This window comes from Hemitrygon akajei, chromosome 9 (genome assembly GCF_048418815.1).
Source record: "Hemitrygon akajei chromosome 9, sHemAka1.3, whole genome shotgun sequence".
Lineage (NCBI taxonomy): Eukaryota > Metazoa > Chordata > Chondrichthyes > Myliobatiformes > Dasyatidae > Hemitrygon > Hemitrygon akajei.
The window spans coordinates 47,510,736-47,535,516 of NC_133132.1; the positions used below are offsets into that span (position 1 = coordinate 47,510,736).

Consider the following 24,781-nt stretch of genomic DNA (forward strand, 5'->3'; position numbering starts at 1 on the left):
TTTAGTCTTCTTCTGATTTTCTTTATATTAAGTTTTATACTTCTGTTGAAGATGTTCCTATTTATAATTCTGTTTTCTAGTGCATAAATTAGTTATTATTTGCTATATTATTTATACGGAACTTTTGTTTACGACACAGAACTGGAAGTCATACTTGGGTTAATTTTTTTGGTAGAGCTAGCTGATTTTTTAGGTAGCCGTCTAATTTTGGGTTGCGAGGAGGGGGTGGATTCTCCAGTTCCAACACTACTCACTGTTTCTTTTGTTTTCCTTTGTTATTCAGGACATGTCTCTGTTTTGATTCTACGGATCTATGTTTACATTTTTGCTCCCAGACTGTTATTGTACTGCTTGATTTTTTATATGCCTGCTACCTTCTATGCACTAACAATTGATAATGGTTAATTCACTTAAATTTGTGAGCTGGAATGTAAAGGGATTGAATCATCCTGTTAAAAGAAGGAAGGTCTTCTCACATATTAAACAACTCAAAGCTGACATTGCTTTCCTTCAAGAAACTCATACTCGTAGTTTTGATAATTCTCGGCTTCTGTCAAAGTGGGCGGGTCAGCATTTTCATTCATCCTTTGCTGCCAAAGCTAGGGGGGGGTCTCCATCTTTATTAATTCAAATATTCCTTTTAAACTCCATAATAAGATATCTGATACAAATGGCCGTTTTATTATTGTTTCTGGTAAATTATACAATACTAAAGTTGTACTAGCAAACCTATATGCTCCCAATTTTGACGATGTTAATTTTTTTGAACGTTTTTTCTCCTCACTACCAGATTTAAACTCATACTCTCTTATACTAGGTGGCGATTTCAATAGCTGGTTGGATCCTAATTTGGATCGATCGTCCTCTGTTACTAGACTACTTACTAAATCTGCCTTAGCTATTCACTCTTTTCTCTCTAATTATGGCATCTCTGATATATGGCGTTTCCTTCATCCTACTGAGAGAGACTATTCTTTTTTTTCACACGTTCATCATACCTTTACTAGAATTGACTACTTTTTACTCGATAATCAACTTATTCCATTTGTCTATTCTTGTGACTATCAGAGTATACTCATTTCTGATCATGCCCCAATTACTTTGTCTTTAAATTTTCCTGGTCTCCCTCAGAGGAATAAACACTGGCGTTTTGACTCGACTTTATTATCGGATGATGATTTTCTAAAATTTATTAAGGATCAGATAACCTTTTATTTTAACACCAATACATCATCTGAAATGTCATCCCAGATTGTCTGGGATGCCATGAAAGCATACTTGAGGGGTCAAATAATCTCCTATACAGCAAACCTTAATAGAAAGTCCTGTGCAGATCGATTAGACCTCATTAATCAGATTAAAGAACTGGATCAACTATATGCTCAAACTAAGAATCCTGAATTATGTAAGAAGTGTGTAGAACTTCAAACTAAATTTAATCTGTCTACTCAACCTGTCGAACGCCAACTTCTTGAAAGTAAGAGTCGCTTCTATATTCATGGTGACAAATGTGGTAAATTTCTAGTCAATCAGCTGAGACGTTCCAAAGCCAAACAACATATTACAAAGATCCAGAAGGAGAATGGAGACTTTACATCAGATCACTTAGAAATCAATGGCGCATTTAAAAATTTCTATTCTCAACTTTATTCCTCTGAATCTTTGAATGACAATATCTCTGTTGATCATTTTTTAAAATAATCTGAATATTCCTTCGCTTTCATCTGATTTTAAAGCCAAACTTAATGCGCCTATATCATCAGAAGAAATATCTTTTGCAATTTCTGCATTGTCTTCAGGGAAATCTCCTGGACCTGATGGGTTCCCCGTAGAATTTTATAAATCATTCTCTTCACTTCTTTCTCCTCAGTTATTCTCAGTATTATCTGACTCGTTTAATCACGGTAAATTGCCACCCTCTTTTAATGAGGCATCTATTATTCTTTTATTAAAAAAGGGTAAAGACCCAACAGAGTGTTCCTCGTACAGGCTGATTTCTTTGCTTAATGTTGATGTTAAAATCTTGGCCAAAGTTTTGGCTTATAGATTAGAAACTGTTATTCCCTCTATTATTTCTGATGATCAAACTGGTTTTATTAAAAACCGACTTCCTTTTTTTAACATTCGGCGTTTATTTAACATTTTATATTCACCTCCAACTGGGATTCCTGAATGTGTTATTTCCCTCAATGCGGAGAAAGCATTTGACCGTATAGAGTGGAACTACAAATTTTGCAGTTTTAGAAAAATTTGACTTCGGTCAAAGTTTTATATCTTGGATCAAATTGCTGTATTTGTGTCCTACTGCCTCTGTTTTGATTAATTTTCAGAAATCCCAGTTATTTAACCTCAAACGTGGCACCCGCCAGGGATGCCCTTTAAGTCCCTTTCTCTTTGATTTGGCTATAGAACCTTTGGTGATAGCATTTCGAAATTGTCCTGAATTGACCGGGATTTGGAGAGGGGGTGTTGAGCATAGTGTTTCTCTTTATGCTGATGACTTATTACTTTTTCTTTCAAATCCGTCTACATCCTTACCTCCAATGTTTTCACTTCTTGATCAGTTTAGCCAGATCTCTGGCTATAAACTTAATTTACATAAGAGTGAACTTTCTAAAATTTCTAAAATTCAATAAATAAATAATATTTTTAAAAAAGAGTGAACTTTTCCCAATTAATAAAGAAGCACAAGAATTAACATTTCATGATCTCCCTTTTAAAGTAGTTCATAATCAATTTACTTATCTTGGGATTACAGTCACAAGGAAGTTTAAAGATCTCTTTTGTGAAAATTTTGCCAATCTTTCATATATTATAAAACAGAGTCTGTTACAATGGTCACCTCTATCTATGTCTTTGGTAGGTCGTATCAATGTTGTTAAAATGTATGTTCTCCCTAAACTCTTATATTTATTTCAATCAATCCCAATTTTTATTCCTAAATCTTTTTTTGATTCCTTAGACTCTATTATTTTGTCATATCTGTGGAAGAATAAGCGCTCTAGAATTAATAAAGTTTATCTCCAAAAATCTAAAAAAGAGGGTGGCATGGCTTTACCTAACTTTCATTTATATTATTGGGCAGCCAATATACGTTGTGCTACCTTTTGGTCTTTTTTCCATGGCCAACCCGAGTGCCCTAATTGGGTGGCAATGGAGTTGAGTTCCACTAAAGATTTATCATCTCTGCACTTCTTGGCTCTGTACTCCCTAGTAGTTTGTCCAGATTAATTGTTAATCCTCTTGTTAGACACACTTTGCGTATATGGGCTCAGTTTAGGAAGTTTCATGGTTTCCATGGTTTTTCCTTTTCTAGCTCTATCTTACGTAATCACTCTACGTATGATTCAGCATTCCATGATTGGTATAGGAAGGGCATTAGACATTTTGAAGATCTTTTTATTGATAATCGTTTCGCATCTTTTCAACAGCTCTCTGCTAAGTTCAATCTGCCCAATGCTCATTTTTTTAGATATCTCCAAATTAGACACTTTATTAATCCTTTAATTCCTAACTTCCCTGAAATGCCTGAGAAAAATGTTATGGATTTCTTTCTTTCTATTAATCCACTAGGTAAATCCACTTATTTGCGATAAATTAGCATCCTTACGGCGTGCCCCTGTGGATAAAATTAGAATGGCTTGGGAGCATGATTTAAATATCTCCTTATCTGATGTGACTTGGGACTCGATTCTCAAATCGGTTAATTCAACCTCTCTTTGTGCTCGCCATTGCCTTTTACAGTTTAAGATTGTTCATAGAGCCCATATGTCTAAATCTAAACTATCTCGATTTTACCCTAACATTAGTCCTCTCTGTGATAAATGCAAAAGGGGCGAGGCCTCTCTCATTCACATGTACTGGTTTTGTCCTAGCTTGGAGAAATTTTGGAAAGATGTCTTCATAACATTATCTTATATTCTGAATCACCACCTAGAACCTAACCCTTTAATTGCTTTGTTCGGTTTTTTGGGTGAGACAGATTTACGTCTGAGTTTGACTAAGTGTCGAATATTATCTTTTGCATCTCTGCTGGCTAGACGTTTAATCCTCCTTAGATGGAGGGATGTTGCCCCGCCCACACATGCTCAATGGCTTAATGATATCATGTCCTGCTTAGACCTTGAAAAAATTCATTATTCAGTTCTTAATTCGGATACAAAGTTCCATAAGGTCTGGGGACCTTTTATTGAATACTTTCATAACCTTCCTCTTAACTAAGGTTTTTTTTTTGGTCCCTTGCTTTCAGCTCCTTTTTTGTTGGTAGTAGGCATTAATATCTTCTGTTGCTAAGTGTATTTACAGTTTTGGGGGTTTGAATGTCCTGATTTATACTCTCTAGATTGTGTTGTGGTTGGTCTGGAGTTCTTTTTTGTTGCAGGGCTTGGGGAGGATACTAATTTTACATATCTTCAATTTGGGTGCTTTCTCAATTATCTTCTTTTGTATTATATTATTATTGTATGTTTATTTTTGCACTGTATTAATGTTCTTCATTTCGATCTGGGTTTTTTTAAATCTGTAGCGATGTAGAAAATGTATTAAAAAACTAATAAAAAAATATATACACTTTAAGCTCATCGTAGATTGATTCCCTGTTGATATTTGTTTTTAACTTTTTACAAAAGAGAATCTCTTCATAAACTTTTCCATTTTTGATAAATCATACATATGCCATTAGCAATGCCTCGTTGTCTCGCACAGATGACTCATCCAGTTGTGTAGCAAAATTTTTATTTTGTAGCTTTGTGCATAGCTAATACTCAAAGTTTTCGCTCACTTCGTCAATACGGCAAGCTACAGAGTTATTACTCAGAGGAGGTGATTTTAAAATACTGGTACCATTTTGAGAACAGTGGTGCACTTCTGACACAGCAGGCATTAGTAATCTTTCACCAACTGTATGAGATTTTCCACACTTTGCTATCATTTTGGAAATGTTGTAAGAAGCACTGAGACCATTATCAAGGTCATTTTTAGCTTTTAGGCATGTAACATTGTATTGACGTACTTTCTGTAGTTTCTGTTTCTTGGCAGGATTAGACTTCAAGGCTTCACTGCCTTCAGACTCATAGAGATCACACCGCACATACTTATCCATCATTAACGGGGCTAAAACTGGGAATGCCTATCAGATGTTGATGGCAGCGAGTTGACACCGATGGAGTAATGGTTGCAGCACACAAAGGAACGGCGAGGCGAAGATGAAGATGATTACAACAGTGAAAATTACAAGGATTCAGATTGGGATCTGAATGTTAGTCGGGTAGAGCTGGAGTTCAGTAAACTACCTTTATACTATTCCAGTTAGCACAAATGATCAATCACATAAGGTCTCATAAACCCCAAAGTGGTACTTGACCACACATATGAAGCTGAGGTTGCTTTGAACACCTCAAGAAGAATCCTTGGGGTTGGCAGGTTCACTGATTGGTTCTACTTCACCGTTTGGTTCCAGCCAGTGCTGTATCATTGCATGACCTGTTTTCCGTAGATCTGTAGAGAAAGTTGAGAGGGTGTACTTGACTTACCAACTGTTGCATGAACTCGTTCTGTGCTGTGAGCCAAGGGGAACTGTTAGGCACCCGACTTGCTAATTTATGCAACCCCAATAATACCTGTTTGGTTGTTAAGGTCGGATGAGATTGCCAAGTTTCAGACACATGATGTTGAGTGCTCACCGCCAGCAGAGCTATGGTTTTTCCTGTGTTCCAGTGCCTGCTCTACTAACACTCAGTCAGGTCTCATACCTCAAGTTAGGGTGCTGTTTACCCCTTCTCCCAAGAATCATGAATGTCCCCAACGACTCCTATTTCCCCCAACACCCCCTTAGGACACCTAACCGCCCCCACTGGAAATCACTGCCCTAACCTAATCACAGGACAATTTACCAACCCGGAATGTCTTTGGACAGTGGAGAAAACCAGAGCACCTAGATAAAACACACGCATTCCATGGGGAGGACATACAGAAATTCCTTACAGTAGGCCCTACGTTGATCAGGGTCAACCATGGATGTTTCATCCTAGCTGTTTATGCAAGCCAGTATGTAAGCCAGAGCAGTACGATACGGACAGGAAGCTGTTACCCATGTCGCAGGCTCTCCCTCTCCACACAGCTGATGAATCTAAAAGAATGGTAGAGACCAGTACAGTCTGGTACCAGTGGTGTTGCAGGAGTTGCCAGTCAGCATTTAACTCAAAATAGAAATGCCTTAGGGACTCCAGCTCTGGATTTTTCTTCAAATCAGCAAACTACTCCTTTGCTGAAAAACCTTGCATCAAATCAGGTTAACCCTGACTTCAATCACAAATGTATGAGTCTTGTAACTTAGTCAATGTCTTCCTGAAATATTACCCAGCACCTCACTCATTACATTTTACTTCTCTCAGTCCGGCACTACAATTCAAATTATAAAATGTCAGATCAATAGCACACTTAGAGGGTTGTAAAACTACTACAGGACAAGTAAACTAGTATATATTTCTGTACCATTAATACTATTACTTAATGTCCATGTGCTAACTGTATAAGCAGTGTAAAGTTTTTGTCCCTGGCAAACTGACATTCAGATCAACAATCTGATAAGCTAACTTTGCTTTTTTTTCCACAGATGGTCAATGACTGGCTGCATTCCCAGTACTTTTGTTCCACATTTCTGGCGTCTGGGCTTTCTTCATAATTTCATCAGTTATCATAATGCTACTGCTTAGATATCTTTCAAAAATAATATGGAACATTTAATACAGAGGGCTGTATTATTTTGTTGTGTAAAGAGCAGATATGTTAGCTAACGTACACTGTAGATAAAAAAGACCTGTTGCAATAAAGGTGCACCTGCATTATGGAGGGGTGTAGTTGCATTCTTAGAAATTGGCCCATATCATGATTTTATGTAATGTGAAGCCACATTATCTACATATGTATCAACATAACTTCTAATTATCCATTTAAATATTCCTTCATGTTAAATAATAAATTATATGAGTTTTCAAGATGGCGGCACAGTGAAAGGTCTGCTTTGCTGAGCTCAGCACCACAACACTGATAATTTCGCATATAAACCTATCCGTTTCAACTTTTTTTAAAAAATGCCCATGTGTCAGATTTAATAACACAAACATTGATGAGTATTTTTATTTTGAGCTGCTTCAACACCATGCCATCGAAAAGTACTAAAAAGGCAGCCAAGATGGATTGCACAGAGTGCTCGCCCAGGGCTGAGGAGTTAGCTGCTGCTAACACGTTGGACCCTGCTTTTTGTCAAGTAATTCAGGAAGTTACAGACAATATATCCAAAATGATGGACGAGAAGCTGGGTCCACTCTCTCTAACACTCCAAAAACCACACAATGGAGCTTAAAAATCTTCATACAAGAATGACCGAGGCCGAGGGCCGAGTCTCCATGGTAGAGACTGTAACTGATCAGGCCCAATGCTGCATCTGGGTGCTGGAAAAGCAAGTTCAAAGCCTGTCTGACTATATCGATGATTTTGAGAAGAGGTAGGAGAAAAAACATACGGATCATTGGTCTACCTGAAGGTACAGAAGGCAGCCAGCCAGCAAAGTTTTTTGGGGGCCGGCTGCCTAATTTCCTTGATTTGGAAACCAAGGCAGGACACATTAAAGTGCAAAGAGCTCACCGTACGCTGGCTCCAAACCGGGCCCAGGCCAACACCCTCAATCTGTCCTCGTGCGGTTCCATAATTTCGGTGATAAGCAACGAGTGATGGAGCATTCAAGACGCCACAGGACCAATGCCCAGGCTTTAATATATGAGGGATCCAGGCTTATGTTTTTTCACGATTTATTGGCAGTCATTATTCGGAAGTGCAAGGAATTTGACCAGGTAAAGAAGCAGCTGAGAGAATCCAGAATCCAGTACTTTATGCTATACCCAGCGGCACTGAAAATCACCTACAATGGGACCACCAAGATCCAAGATATTTGATTCTCCTGACAAAGCTAAAACTTTTGCGGACATGAATGTATACAGTATATTGTGTAGCCCTGGTTATGGACAATCACATGCTCGATGGTCACTATATATTAACTTTTCATTACTCTATGGCAAGATATCTTATAGGATGGAAAACATGTTTGTTTTGATTAATACAGTTTCATTATTTGTTTAAATTAGCGGTGCTGCTCCAGCCTGAAGAAGCTTAAACATGACGGTAACAAATCAGTGGATTGATAAATTATGCCCTGTTTTCATTTTTGACTATGTTAAATGCCATATTGGCAGTGGGATAGAATATAGGGTGCTAGAAGGTTCAGATATCCCCTTTAAGTGTGGGGTAAGTCCTCTCGTTCAGTGCTGTTGGTGCTTTGTTTTTTGTGTGTGTGTGTTTTTTTATTTACTTATTGCTGCTCAGCTGATCTTAAGTCGGGTTTCTTCTCCTCTGGAGTCAAATGATTGTTATAAAGTGTTATGACCAGTAATATATCAAAATTGTGCACTTTGAACATTAAGGGGAGTATTCACCAATCAACAGAAAGAAAATCCTACTAAACCTGAAAAAGGGTGGATATAGCCTTATTGCAGGAGACACATTTAAATGATAAAGAACATCTAAAACTGCAACAGAGTGGATTTGATCAAGGCAAACACGAGGAAATCTACAGATGCTGGAAATTCAAGCAACACACACAAAATGCTGGTGGAACGAGCAGGCCAGGCATTCCCATTGTGGACAAAGCCCTCCTCACAACATCTACAGAAGGCAGTGCCTCAAGAATTCCCACCATGTGTTTCATGCCATCTTCTTGCTGCTATCTTCAGGCAAGGGATACAGAGGCCTGAAGTCCCTCTCCAGTAGGTTCAAGAACAGCTGCTGTCCTACAAGCATCAAGACTCCTGTGCTGCCTTTATGGCAGTTATTTAGTTTATAATATTTTCGCGTAGTAATTTGTTAGCATTTTTTTAGTTAAAGTTAGGATTGTTTAAATCAATTGATTTGTCTGTAATACATCGCGGCTGCGATGACGTCACATCCGGGTTCGCCGCGTCTTGTGGGGAATTACCGGTTTGAGATTCACGCAAGGGTGGGGGTCACTCACATGTGCCACCATAACGCTGACTAGGGTCTCTCTATGCACCAAAGACACAGTGAAAGCAACGCTGTAAGTCATTAGATAATCGGTATTTTGAGTTAGAAAGTTAACGCCGATTCTGTTAAAAGTAACGACGGTCGGTAAGGTTTACCTTTTCGTCAGTTAAAGAGTCGGGATAGTTTGTATTGAAGTGTATCTAAAGCAGCCAATGGAGCAGCTAGATTCTGACTGTATGCTGCACTTTAATGTAATGTAGTTATTGTAGTTTTACCTTTGCAAGTATTCACAATGTAAATGTGATATTTAGAAGGGAACAAACACCGTACCAATCTTGTATTGTTTTTCAACAGTTTTCACCATGCGTTAATGTGAAGAGTGAACAGTAAATGGTTAATCTTACTGCGGTCTCGTTTGCATTGATTCTGGTTTATCTCGACGTTTACCTCGGCGTTACTTCACACCCGAGCGAGAACGTTACAACTCCTGAACCCCAATCATACCTCACCTAGGAAAACTATGTTCTCTTGCACTGTCAAGGACCTTTGGTTATGTCTTTTTGTACTGAAGTCTTTTTTTTGTGTAGTATCTTTTTATTTCTCCCTCTCTTTACTGTCCTGCATAACGTATATATTGTAACCGTGGATTCTGGTTAATTGGGCCATCAGTTAATCGGGGCAGATACTTATTTGGGACGACTCTTAAAGAGCAAAAGCTAATCGAGAAAATAGCCGGGACTCCCTTTGTTTATTTGGGACAGGAGACTATTGCCGAACAGTTTTTAACTTGCATAAGTCGTGTGTACTACTGTGGCTGTTAGACACTACACTGTGTTTAGAGTGAAATTTTTAAAAATAGCATCAGTTGCAAGTTGCAAGTACTTGTGTTCAAAAACCAGCTATCAATTGGTGAGAAATAAGCAGTAAGAAAATTCAGAACTGTTTTGCTCACTGCGGTTGCAAGCATTCCCACTTGGAGATGTCAGAAATAAGCGGGAGTAAAAATGAAACAATTCCATGACTTCATCAAGTTAGGAACTATGAAGAATTTTAAGGTATTGACAAACATCTTAAATGTTACAATCAAAAAGAAGATTTAGAGGATGTAATCATTGAAAGCATTATATGAAAGCAGTCTGCACTGATTTTGTTCATTTACAGTCATCAAAAGAGCATGGCAGAGTGCACTGGATGAATTCCTCTGTCGATAGCTATTAGGAACTAATACAGTTTTATAGTACTATATTGGTAGCATTCTAATTTGTTCTGTATTTCATTTAAATACATAATGTTTTTACTCACTTAAATGGTACCTTTTTAACTATTTCCATAAAACCTCTGCTAATTGGAGCAGTTGCTTAATTGGACCAAATTGTACTAGTCTTAATGTGACCCAATTAACTGGAATCCACTGTATACATAAAATATATATAAATTATACATAATGTAAAATTTATATTCTGTGTGTTGTCTGTACCTATATCCCTGTGATGCCTCTGCAAACAAGTTTTTCATTGTACCTATAACATACCTTGAGTATATAGGTTTAAGGTGAGAGGGAAAAGGTTTAAAATGGATCTGAGGGGAAACTTCTTCATGCAGAGGGTGATGTGTATATGAAACAAACTTCCAGAAGAAGTGGTTGATCCAGGTACAATATCAATATTTAAAAGACAATTGGTCAGGTAGATGGATAGGACAGGTTTAGAGGGATACAGACTAAATGCAGGCGAATGGGCATCTATGAAGTATGCCAAGGACCTTTTTCCATGCTTGGTAACTCTCTGACTCGGTAACTCTAAACAGTATCTCATTCAAGTTAGACTATTAAGCACCTGCTCAACATAATGTTTGTTATTGTTTCTACATCATTCGTTGAAACACTAGGCTTCTATTAACATTTTAGACACATAAAGATCCTGCTTACTCAATAAAAATATGGATTAATAAAGATAAAATATTAATGTCATAACAAAATTCATCAGTGTAAATGTTTGGAATTCTCTGTGACATAATAGCAAAAGGAACAATTTTCACTTGACACCCACTAAACACCTGGAGGAATGCAGTAATGAATGACCTTTAATCATAAGTCGTACAATCCTGACACATTTTTGCTTAAGGATGGGATTTTCCATCTGTTTGGCAGATGTGGTTGTGGAGGTCAGGTGCTCAAGCTGATGTACCAGGGTACTTCTTGTCTGTGATAAGGCCTTAATGAAGTTGTTTGTCCATACTGGTGTTGACTGTAAGGAGTTTGTACATTCTCCCTGTGACTGTATGGGTTTCCTCCCACAGTCCAAAGACATACCAGATGGTAGGTTATTTGGTCATTGGAAATTGTCCTGTGATTAGGCTCAGGTTAAATTTGGGGGGGGGGTTGCTGGGGGGTGCAGTTTGAAGGGCCAGAATGACCTGTTCTGTGCTGTATCTCAATAAATAAATAAACTGTCAGGGTATGACAGCAAATCTTTAGAAGGAAAACAAACACGAAGAAATCTGCAGATGCTGGAAATTCAAACAACACACACACACAAAATGCTGGTGGAACACAGCAGGCCAAGCAGCGTCTATAGGGAGAAGCACTGTCGATGTTTCGGGCCGAGACCCTTCGTCAGCACTAACTGAAAAGAAAGATACTAAGAGATTTGAAAGTTGTGGGGGGAGGGGGAAATGCGAAATGATAGGAGAAGACCGGAGGGGGTGGGATGAAGCTAAGAGCTGGAAAGGTGATTGGTGAAAGTGATACAGAGCTGGAGAAGGGAAAGGATCATGGGATGGGAGGCCTCGGGAGAAAGAAAGGAGGAGGGGGGGAGCACCAGAAGGAGATGGAGAACAGGCAGAGTGATGGGCAGAGAGAGAGAGAGAAGAAAAAAAACAAACAACTAAATATATCAGGGATGGGGTAAGAAGGGGACGAGGGGCATTAACGGAAGTTAGAGAAGTCAATGTTCATGCCATCAGGTCGGAGGCTACCCAGCCGGTATATAAGGTGTTGTTCCTCCAACCTGAGTTTGGATTCATTTTGACAATAGAGGAGGCCATGGATAGACATATCAGAATGGGAATGGGACGCGGTATTAAAATGTGTGGCCACTGGGAGATTCTGCTTTTTCTGGCGGACCGAGCATAGGTGTTCAGCGAAACGGTCTCCCAGTCTGCGTCGGGTCTCACCAATATATAAAAGGCCACACCGGGAGCACTGGACGCAGTATACCACACCAGCCGACTCACAGGTGAAGTGTCACCTCACCTGGAAGGACTGTCTGGGGCCCTGAATGGTGGTGAGGGAGGAAGTGTAAGAGCAGGTGTAGCACTTGTTCCGCTTACAAGGATAAGTGCCAGGAGGGAGATCGGTGGGAAGGGATGGGGGGGACAAGTGGACAAGGGAGTGGCGTAGGGAGCGATCCCTGCGGAAAGCAGAAAGGGGGTGAGGGAAAGATGTGCTTGGTAGTGGGATCCCGTTGGAGGTGGCGGAAGTGACGGAGTATTATACGTTGGACCTGGAGGCTGGTGGGGTGGTAGGTGAGGACAAGGGGAACCCTATCCCAAGTAGGGTGGCGGGCGGATGGGGTGAGGGCAGATGTGCGGGAAATGGGAGAGATGCATCTTATCCTTGTAAGCGGAACAAGTGCTACACCTGCCCTTACACTTCCTCCCTCACCACCATTCAGGGCCCCAGACAGTCCTTCCAGGTGAGGCGACACTTCACCTGTGAGTCAGCTGGTGTGGTATACTGCATCCGGTGCTCCCGGTCTGGCCTTTTATATATTAGTGAGACCCGACGCAGACTGGGAGACCGTTTCGCTGAACACCTACGCTCGGTCCACCAGAGAAAGCAGGATCTCCCAGTGGCCACACATTTTAATTCCACGTCCCATTCCCATTCTGATATGTCTATCCATGTCCTCCTCTACTGTCAAGATGAAGCCACACTCAGGTTGGAGGAACAACACCTTATATACCGGCTGGGTAGCCTCCAACCTGATGGCAAGAACATTGACTTCTCTAACTTCTGTTAGTGTCCCTCCTCCCCTTCTTACCCCATCCCTGACATATTTAGTTGTTTGTTTTTTTCTTCTCTCTCTCTCTGTCCATCATTCTGCCTGTCCTTCATCTCCCTCTGGTGCTCCCCCCTCCCCTTTCTTTCTCCCGAGGCCTCCCATCCCATGATCCTTTCCCTTCTCCAGCTCTGTATCACTTTCGCTCATCACCTTTCCAGCTCTTAGCTTCATCCCACCCCCTCCGGTCTTTTCCCATCATTTTGCATTTCCCCCTCCCCCCACTACTTTCAAATCTCTTAGTATCTTTCCTTTCAGTTAGTCCCGACGAAGGGTCTCGGCCCAAAACGTTGACAGTGCCTCTCCTTATAGATGCTGCCTGGCCTGCTGTGCTCCACCAGCATTTTGTGTGTGTAGAAGAAAAACAAGTAGCTTTACTTCTGAATTTGACATTATGTTTCAGCAAATAGAAATTGCGGAAATCTATTTAAAGATCAAAATTTGTTGACTGTGAACAAATTTTTTCCTAAAGGATGGTTCTTACACAGATGGAAAAACATATTTGTCACTTGTTGGAGTTATGCCATAAAGATTAACTTCTATTATGCATTCTAACCGTTTTGTTTTATTTAATTTTTCCAGATATTCCAATTTTCTTTTCACAGTGGCTATTTGAGACATGATCACCAGCTACTTAGGAGGATTCAAACTCAGATTTACATCAGCCCATTTCACAACTAGTTGGCAGGACCTCCAGAAGGGGATTCCAACAGAGTGTACCATCTCCCCCCACCCTATTTATTATGGGAATGAACCTCCTAATATCAGCAGAAGATGTAACCCGCGGCCCGACACTGGAGTTAGGCATTGCCCAGCCGGCTCTACGAGGGTTCATGGACAACATTACTATAACAACTGTGTCACATGTCCAAGAAAGATGGGTAATGGAAACCATGGAAAATGTAGCAACTTGGCTGAGGATGTCCTTCAAGGCCAAGAAGTTTAGGTGTATGGTGATCAGAAAGGGCAAAGTAACTAGCAAGTTTAGCCTCCAAGTTCAGGGTGAGGTCATCCCTTCCATTGAAAAAAACCTGATAAAATGCTTGGGGAAGTGCTTCAATGCATCACTGACAGATGGGACTAATGTCACAGATGCTGTGAAGCAGACAGACGAATGGCTGAAGAAGATCGATAAATCCGGACTTCCTGGTAAATTCAGGACATGGCTGTATCAATACAGCCTTCTGGCCAGGCTTCTCTGGCTCTTCACACTTTACGAGTTCCCCAAGACCGCCATAGAGGGCATCGAGAGAGAATCCAACAAGCACCTGCGGAGATGGTTAGGTGTTCCTCCAAGCTTCTCTTCAGTGGGCCTTTATATTCGATCCGGGCAGCTGCAGCTTCCCCTGTCATCTGTTGTGGAGGAATTCAAGGTGGCTAAATGCACAGCCTTATTAAGCTTGAGAGATTCCAATGACGACCTGGTAAAGCAAGCAGGCGTTACAACAAGATCTGGGCGCAATTGGGCAGCCAACACAGCAGTAGAGCAGGCAGTGTGTTCTCTGAAGCTGCGAGATATCATCGGCAACCCCTGCGTCGGGCGGCAAGGCCTTGGCTCAGTTCACTTTCAGCAGTGGGGAAACGCAAGCATAAGGATCAGGCGAGACGTGATACAGGCAGAAGTACGGATCCATGAGGAAGAGAAGCGGATGTCAACGGCAGTGGAACAAGTGTCCCAGGGTGCCTGGACAAAATGGGATCTGCCAAAGCGCAAGATCTCATGGGCAGAGTTATGGAGACTGGAGCCCTTCCATATTTCCTTCCTCTTGCGATCCGTGTATGACACCCTTCCTTCGCCATTACATCTGTACACATGGGGGATGAGAAAGGACCTGAACTGTAAGCTCTGTGGTCAAAAGAGGAACATGGCTCATATACTGACGGGTGTAAAACAGCTCTATTTAAGGGCGGTATAGGTGGTGCCATGATAAGGTGCTGCTGGCTCTTGCTGACACACAAGAGCGAGAGAGATGCAAGAAGAGGACGGCTGGCACAGATTTCAGGAAGGCCATCACCTTCATCAAAGAGGGAGACAGGCCTATCATTACCAAAGCCAAATCTGCTGCTAACGGCCAGGTCCTGGGAGATGAGGGTCGATGTGGGAAGGAGGTTGCATTTCCCGGAGGTGGTACACACAACCCTCCGCCTAGACATTGTACTGTGGTCAACTGAAGACCGGAAAATAATTCTGGTTGAGCTGACGGTGTCGTAGGAGGAGGGATGGGAAGAGGCCCATGAGAGAAAGGCCTTAAAGTACCAGCCCTTAGTGCAGGCGTGCAAAGACAAGGGATGGCAGGCATGGTTGTTCCCTGAGGAGATCGGCTGCAGAGGTTTCCCCAGCCAAATCAGCATAGCAGTTGTTGTCAGCTCTGGGCCTGGACGAAAGGAGCAAAAAACAAGCAGCTTGTAGGATGGGGGAAGAGGCAGAACAAGCCTCTTGTTGGATTTGGAGTAGGGGAGAGGAGGGAAGCTGGAAGCCAGGAGCAGATGGGCAGTGATTTGGCCACGAGTACTGGCCCACCAACTGGAGAGTGTCGTGGTTAAGGGTTGAAACACTCTGTGACGGTTGGGAACCACCTGATGACATCTGCTCCTGGCTGAAGGCTATGGTTACCTCATAAGGTATCTAGAGAATGCATCCTAACAGGTGTATGTAACAAGTATTCACACTTTAAACTTTTCTCTTTATCTATCAGTACTAAATGGTAATAAGTGGCTTCCAAATTATTACAGATCACAGTGAAGAGCTGAAACATTAATCAGTATAAGAATAATGCACAGCAGTCTAATTTGTATAATGAAGTGATATGATACTTAATACTTCCAAACCGTAATGGAACAAAGCAATTTTATAGAACATTCTAGGAAGAGGTTTTTGATATTTTGTAAAATATTAAATATATAAATGGAGTCAAAATATGATAAGTAATACCTTTCTTTACTCTAATAGCAATCAATACAACAGAGAGCCAATATTCCTCAGGACATGGTGTGATATGTTCAGTTTAATCAATTACTGATTTACACTGAATCACTTACAGTGGCATGCAAAAATTTGGGCACCCTGATCAAAATTTCTCTTACTGTGAATAGTTAAGTGAGCAGAAGATGAACTGATCTCCAAAAGTCATAAAGTTAAAGATGACACATTCTTTTCAACATTAGTGTATTATTAGCAACATTAGCAAGATTAGTGTATTATTTTTGTTTTGTACAATTTTAGAGTAAAAAAAAGGAAAGGAGCACCATGCAAAAGTTTGGGCACCCCAAGAGATTTGAGCTCTCAGATAACTTTTGTCAAGGTCTCAGACCTTAATTAGCTTATTAGGGCTATGGCTTGTTCACAGTCATCCTTAGGAAAGGCCAAGTGATGCAAATTTCAAACCTTTATAAATACACTGACTCCTCAAATCTTGTCCCAACAATCAGCAGCCATGGGCTCCTCTAAGCAGCTGCCTAGCATTCTGAAAATTAAAATAAATGCCCACAAAGCAGGAGAAGGCTATAAGAAGATAGCAAAGCATTTTCAGGTAGCCGTTTCCTCAGTTCATAATATAATTAAGAAATGGCAGTTAACAGGAATGGTGGAGGTCAAGTTGAGGTCTGGAAGAGCAAGAAAACTTTCCAAGAGAACTGCTCGTATGATTGCTAGAAAGGCAAATCAAAACCCCTGTTTGACTGCAAAGACCTTCAGGAAGATTTAGCAGACTCTGGAGTGGTAGTGCACTGTTCTACTATGCAGTGATACCTACACTAATATGACCTTCATGGAAGAGTCATCAGAAGAAAACATTTCCTGCGTCTTCACCACAAAATTCAGCGTCAGAAGTTTGCAAAGGGACATCTAAAAAAGCCTGATGCATTTTGGAAACAAGTCCTGTGAACTGATGAAGTTAAAATAGAACTTTTTGGCAGCAATGAGCAAAGGTATGTTTGGAGAAAAAAGGGTGCAGAATTTCATGAAAAGAACACTTCTCCAACTGTTAAGCACGAGGGTGGATCGATCATGCTTTGGGCTTTTGTTGTAGCCAGTGGCACGGGGAACATTTCACTGGTACAGGGAAGAATGAATTCAAATAAATACCAGCAAATTCTGGAAGCAAACATCACACCGTCTGTTTAAAAAGCTGAAGCTGAAAAGAGGATGGCTTCTACAATAGGATAATGATCCTAAACACACCTCAAAATCCACAATGAACTACCTCAAGATGTGCAAGGTGAAGATTTTGCCATGGCCCTCACAGTCCCCCGACCTAAACATCATTGAAAATCTGCGGATAGACATTAAAAGAGCAGTGCATGCAAGACGGCCCAAGAATCTCACAGAACTAGAAGCCTTTTGCAAGGAAGAATGGGTAAAAATCCCCCAAACAATAACTGGAAGACTCTTAGCTGGCTACAGAAAGTGCTTACAAGCTGTGATACTTGCCAAAGGGGGTGTTACTAAGTACTGACCATGCAGGGTGCCCAAACTTTTGCTTTGGGCCCTTTTCCTTTTTTGTTACGTACTTTGAAACTGTAGAAGATGGAAATAAAAAAGTAATCTTGCTTAAAATATTAAAGAAATGTGTCATCTTTAACTTTATGCCTTTTGGAAATCAGGCCATCTTTTACTTGCTTAGCTATTCATAATAACAGAAATTTTGACCAAGGGTGCCCAAACTTTTGCATGCCACTGTGATTCTAAACGAGAAAGGTTCAACTTGTTATATTTTCTTAATTCTATTATATGCAATTCAAATTTATATTTTAAAACTTTGCTTTTTAAAAATAAACTTAAAGGTGACTCCTTTGCTTACATTTAAAGCTCTATTTCTATCTTTAATATCTCTACTTTTCCCTGTCAGGGTTCTTTTGAAGACCCTGACCTGGAGTTACACGCTGAATTCAATTCTTTGCGGGAATGGGACCTGCTCTCGGGGTTTCACAACTGGCCATTATTCAATATGCCAAAGATGTGGCCTAGGAGATCAGCTCGCCTTCAGATTTCTGGGATCGCATGGCTCTGGAGACGGGCCGACCAAAGGTTGGTGCCTCTGCAGAAATTCGGTGTGTTGTGGGAGATGGAAGATTGAAAGTAGAGAGCTGGCTGCTGGGTGTGTGCCTAGAGACCTGAGTTGTTTGGGCACAGAGCTCGGAAAAAGCGATGCAACAGACTTTTAACATCGTAAATTAGCGAGTTGTTTGTTATGTCTCCCCTCTCGCTGCAATACAGAGACACCTCTTTATCCCTTATTAGGGAGAGAGAGAGCCAGTGGTATGTCGAATTACCGGGTGAACAAGTAGTCTTTGAGGTACTACAAGTCTGTGTCCTTATTGATGCTTCACTGCACGCTTGGGTGCTCAATGGGGGGAGGGGGGGTGATGTTTTTTTTGCTTGTTGGGGAGGGGGATCGTTGCTTTGCTGCTGCTTATGCGTGGGAGGGGGGAGCTGGGGTGGCTTTGGGGTTCTAACATATAACTGTCATTTATTCTTTGGGGCACTCCTCTATTTTCATGGATGGTTGTGAAGAGAAAGAATTTCAGGATGTATATTGTATACATTTCTCTTACATTAAATGTACCTTTGAAAGTAGTGGGAATGGAAACCAAGTAATCTGACAATTCATTCCAAAGTAAGTTTAAGAATGCACAATTTGACCACATTTAAATCTGGATTAAGCTATGAACTCCATCCAATTATTTTCCCCCTACCTTATCACCTTTCTCTTCTGGTTCATCTTCGTTTAGAAATTCTCGCTTTGGATATGGAATCTGACAACCTGCAAATACACTAAAATTTACAATAAAAACTGTAAATAAGGGAGAGAGGCACAATTACCTTTTCTGATTTTATGCATCTACGGTACTTTAGAACTCAAATACAGTACAAATGTGTTATCAAAACAAAGCATACCCAAAAACTGGACAAAAATTGAAATGTATTCAACTATCTGTAGTCAATCCAATTTAACTCAAGTTTTTGGACGTTAAAGATTTCAAAAAGGTCCTTTTTGTTAGGCTAATCCAGAAGACATTTTTTACAAAATATTTAAGTAATTTTCCTTACATAATGGAGGCTGACTTGTTAGATACTATTATGAATATGAACCCTTTGATAAAAACGTTCTATTGGAAGAATTTATAATTTATTATTACAATGGGATAAGTGTCCTTTACTTAAGATTAAACAGAATTGGGAGAAGGAACGCAATTTGTCTTTTATATGAGAGGACTGGACGCAGATTCTGAAGCTGGTTAACTCTTCTTCGATCTGCGTTAGTCATTCACTGATTCAATTTAAAATTGTACATCGTTACCATTTGATGAAGGAGAGACTTTCTAAAATATTTCCCAATGTTGACAAGTATTGTGATGTAAAACTGAGATAGCTACACTGACACATATGTTCTGGTCATGTTCTATATTAAAATAGTTTTGGAAGTCAGTCTTTTCAACAATTTCAACTTACAACCTAATAAATTAACTGTGCTTTTTGGAATAATTCCTCAAAATATCCATGGTATTTCTGTGTCTGACCAACATGTTATTGCGTTTGTTACATTGATAGCTAGGAGGGCCATCTTGTTGAAATGGAAGGATATATCAGCTCCTACTTTGTCACAATGATTCTCTTAAGTGATGCTGTGTCTTAACTTAAAGAAAATTGTCGAACCTTTGAACCTTTATTTGATTTTGAGAAGTGAGGGGGCTCATTTGTTCATTACTATCATTTCAGTTAACTGATAGATTTCCTCCACGATCTAAGTGTAAAAATTTTTTTGATATATCTTTCTTCTTGGCGGCTTGATGTTTATTCTTAGAAGCTTTTTGTATGACGCATGGCTCCGGGGTTGTACCCCCAATGGGTTTCTTTTTTCTCTCACTTTTCTTGCTTAGTAGGGTTTTTTTATTCACAAAAATGTTCAATCTTTAAGATAATTTGTTTTGAGGCATTGTAAGTGTTGTTACTTCGATGTACCTGTGTTATTTTTGAATAATAACAATACTTGCCTTCATTTAAGGTGTTGAGTGTTACAGTCAAGAAGTCTTGTTGCAGCACTTTGTTTAGGCAACATTTGGACTATTATGTGCAGTTCTGGTGCCACATCACAGGAATGATGTGGAGGTTTATGTGAGTGTGCAGAAGAGGTTTACTAAGATGTTGCTATTTTGTCGAGTATAAGCTAAAAGGAGTTGTTGGACAAACCTAGATTGTTTTCTCTGAAATGTCAATGGCTGCAGGGCCATCTGATAGTGGTAGATAAAGTTATGAGAGGCATAGATGAGGTAAATAGTTCAGAGTCTTTTCTTCAAGATAGTGATGTCAAAAACTGGAGGACAAAGTTTGAAGGTGACAAGGAGAAAATGTAAAGGAAACTTACAAATGTGTTGTTTTATAAGAGTGTTAAGTGCCTGGAACACACAGTAACTTGTGGAAACAGGTACCATAGTAATGTTTAACAGGAGCATGAGTGGCAGAAGTGATAACTCAACTTGTTAGATATAACAGCTCTGCAGTCCAGGGTTCAGATCTTTCAGACTTGATAGTGAAGGATGCAAAATAGTTTGGGGGAAGGTGCAGTCCTGATTAGGAAGAATGCAACAGTGGCACTTATAGAGAACATCCTGGAGGGCTCTCCAGTGAGGCAAAATGGGGAAAACTCAGGAATGAGAAAGGTGCATTCACTACGACAGGGTCATACAATGGGCCTCCCAATAGGCACTGTGATATAGAGGAATAGATATGCAAGCAGATTATGGGAAGATGTAAAAGTAAAGGGATAGTTATAGTGGGTGACTTTAGTTTATCCGAAATTAACAGGAACTTCCTTGGTACCAGAGGCTTTAGTGGGGCAGAATTTGTTAGGTGCATCTAGGAAGGTTTCTTGACACATTATGTAGATAATCCAACCATTGAAATGGCCATACTAGATCTTGTATTGGAAATGAGCCCAGTTAGGTGATCAATGCTTCAGTGGGAGAGCATTTTGGGATCAAAAATCATAACTTCATAAGTTTTCAGATAGTCGTGTTAATTAAGAGAAAGAGAGAATACTATTCTGAATGTTTAATTGTGCACAGTGTCTGAATTTATGTTAGTCCAAAACAACAAAGAACATAGAAGATTACAACACAGAAATAGGCTATTCAGCCTACTATGCCTGTGCCAACAAATACACCAAATTAAACTAATCCCATCTGCCTGTATATGGTCTATCTCTCCGTTCCATGCTTGGTCAGCCAAATTAGTTGCTTGTTGCTTGATTATAGTTTAATTTACTGTTAATGTCTAATCACACTTTTAGTGCAAATGGGCAGGGCCTCAAATAGAGGTCAGCTGCTTTACACAAAGAGTGAGGGAAGAAAGGCCTGGAGGAAGAAATGTCATTGGTAACAGGGAAGCATTATACAGTAATGAGAAGAGTTATCTATTATGTGGTATGGGCAAAGTACAGGAAGAAAATGTGATGGGATTATCTCATGCCATGCAGCTGACATTTTTCCAATACAGACAAGTACTATGAAGCTGTTACAAAATAAAACAATGCTATATTGTATTGTAAGGGCACTGAAAGCCAAAACAAAAGTGTTGTCCTTATATAAGACCTTGAGTATTCAACTTGAATACTAAAATGATAAACCTAGACACAGAATGGAAAGAATTCAGAGGACAGCCACCAGATTTATACCAACCACGATCACCATGGCAAACTCTTTATTCTACGAAAACAGAGAATTCAAGGATTGTCATTTAAAATAATAGCAGATTAGATCCAGTCTTCAAGGATAACTTCAATTGTTTAACAGATCATGAAGGAGCACAATTAAAAATAACTTACGTAAGCATTGAACTAGGTGATATGTCAGGGATATGGCTTAGAAATTCAGTTCTGTAGTTTGTGCTCTACAATTGATTCTGTATATAAATTGATTATGAAATGAAATCATGATCCATAATGAGAATTTGATGGTCAACTCCCGTAGCCGTGGAGCACGACGAGTGGTTGTGCATGACAGTAATCCACATTTCTCATGAAATTGAATAACGGAATGTAATTCACATTCAGCACAGATCTTGCACAGAAAGGCAGTCTATCACCCCATTTATTTATAAGGTTATCATTCTTGATGGATAGCAGAACACACTGCAACGCATCATTCTGCAGGTCTAAAGACTACAAGTACAATTTGCTGTCAAGCTCTGGATGAGCTTTAAACATGTTTGCTATATTTTTATTGTTTTAGTAGTGGTCTTGCTGGGCCTTCAGTAGTAGAAAAAGGCCAAGAAGCTATAAGATGCTGAAAGTGTTTAAGGAGTGGCTAAGCAGAAGATATACCCCAAGAGTCTTCTAGGATTTGTGTTACAGTCTGCAGTTCTTCAAGATGCAATACATCCAAAGGTTCAGGCTTTTTAAGTCAGTAGTGGCAGAGACTAGGAACCTTCATATATACCCATACATATGTATACTGCATAGACCTTATTTAGCTATTAATCTATCTATCTATTTATTTAGAGATACATTGCAGAACAGGCCCTTCCGCCCGCACCACCCAGCGACCCACTAATTTAACTCTAGACTAATCATGGGACAATTAATTAACTAACTGGTATGTCTTTGAACTGTGGGAGAAAAGCTGGAGCACCTGGAGGAAACCTACCTGCACAAAGGAACAAATGGACAAACTTGCTTACGGAGGACGCCAGAACTGAACTCTGAACTTTGCCTCCCCAAGCTATAATAGTGTTGTACTAATCACTACACACCCAACACCCATGCATACACTACTGTAATAATTGCCATCTTTCACATTCAGAGCAGCACAGATAGACATTACTGAAGGACAGGAAAATACATGTCTTCCTCTGAATGAGAACCAGTGTCACAAGTATGTGTAGTGATGCAGATTGTGGGTTACAGTGAATGGCACGCAGAGGAATATCTCTCTTAGGTGCTGTGTGACCAACAGCAGGAAGTATTGACAAGTAAATGATTTCTAGAACTGTTAAGATTCATTTCCTCTTCATCAGATGGGGGATTGGAGCCATGAGTTCATTTAGCACTGGCTACTTATTGCAGATGCTTTGGACTTGGGAAATAACTTGCACTCAAAGTATTAATGAAAAAAAACTTGATAGAGCTTTCAGACTATACCTCCATAGAAACAAATTGTGTTCACAATAAAAACACGCACACAAACATGACAGCATATTTTTGTGGCACAAATAAGTGTTTAACAATACAGAGAAGATTTACAAGGATGTTGCCAATGCTAGAAGGCCTGAGTTAAGGGAAAGGTTGGTCAAATTAGGCCTTTATTCCTTGGAACATAAGAGAATAAGGGGAACTATATAGAAGTGCACAAAATTATGTGAGCCACAGATAGGGTGAATTATAACAGTCTTTTCCCCACAGTCAGAGAGTCTAAAACTAGGGTGCATAGGTTTTGGGTGAGGGGGCATCTAGTAGTTCACACAAAGGGTGGTGAATATATGGAAGTGGTTGAAGCATGAATGATAGTGTCACTTAAGAAGCATTAGGTACATGGAAGGGTGGGGCTTGAAAGGATAGGGACTGAACACAGGAACTTAGGACTAGCTGGGTGGGCACCGTGGCATAGACTTATTGGGCTGAAAGGCCTGTATCTTGTGTTGTTTTGTGACTCAATGACAAATATTATCATGTGTTTATTAACAATTTTCCACTATGAACAGTTATTGCAGATTTTCAATCCAAATCAGAATGAGATGTGTACCTAACTAGCCAACAAGCATATAATTTATAAGGGAAGAAAGATGTTCCCCATCATTGCATTTCTCAACATAATGGAAATAAATGTAAATGGAAATAAACCTAAAAAGGATTTCAGTTCTTACTTTCTCCATGTTATTTCACATGAACCATGTTGAGAAAATGTCATTACAACTTAGTTCAATGTTAGTAATATCATGTAAAATTAGTGACAGTTCATGTGATATCTGGAAATATTAGATTTAAGTAGTGGCTTAAAATACTTGTGAATAATTTGTCAGTTTAATATCAGCTGTTTTGGAAAACCAGATTTTTCTTCTACTTCCTCCCTGCAGACAGTGGCTACTTACTGGAGTTTGACTCCAAGTGTGTGTTTCTTTCAATTTGTTTTTACTGCAAATATTAACAGGCTTCTCAATTATCAGGGAGAGAGCCTGATTATTTATTTACTCAATGTCATTCCAGCAACATGGACATGTTGAATTTCTCAACTTTAACCAATGCAACATCAAGTGATCTTACTGAGAAAAGGCCTGAGATTAAAACAAGGCACTTTTTGTCTGTAAGTGATTCACTGGATAAGCTTTCCAAGCACTTAGGGAAATGGCATATAAAAATATGACAAAATTGCATTTTTACAATATAACTGCTTCTCCTTAGCCTTAATTTCCATCACTTTCTATTCCTTTGGCAAAAGTTTCTTTCTTTACAGGAAGATGAAAAATTGTGGAATAAAATGTACTTAAATTGGAATTACTTACAAAATCACATTAAGTTAAACATTAACTTAATAACTTGACCAAAGATGATGGTGAACAAATGCAGGGCTTGTTTATTGATTTCACAGCTGTTTGACAATGTCCAAAAAAAGACAGAAGTGAGTGTCCATGACCTTCGCACATGTGCATGTGCACACACACAAACACACAATGC

At 39.8% G+C, this 24,781-nt stretch overlaps 1 protein-coding gene across 6 annotated transcripts in view; it reads right to left on the minus strand.

The window, feature by feature from the left end:
• Nucleotides 1-24,781, minus strand: part of LOC140733085 (cyclin-dependent kinase 19) — a 224,103-nt gene that overhangs the window by 54,024 nt on the left and 145,298 nt on the right. For 3 of the 6 annotated variants that reach the window (XM_073055915.1, XM_073055914.1, XM_073055913.1), the window contains exon 11: nt 18,810-18,888. The exons of 1 other annotated variant lie outside the window; for it this stretch is intronic. In XM_073055915.1, coding sequence (XP_072912016.1) covers nt 18,810-18,888 — 79 coding nt within the window. Of the gene's footprint in view, nt 1-14,906; nt 14,921-18,809; nt 18,889-24,781 lie in introns of those variants that run through there. 2 more of the 6 variants (XM_073055916.1, XM_073055918.1) reach the window with 2 other exon arrangements.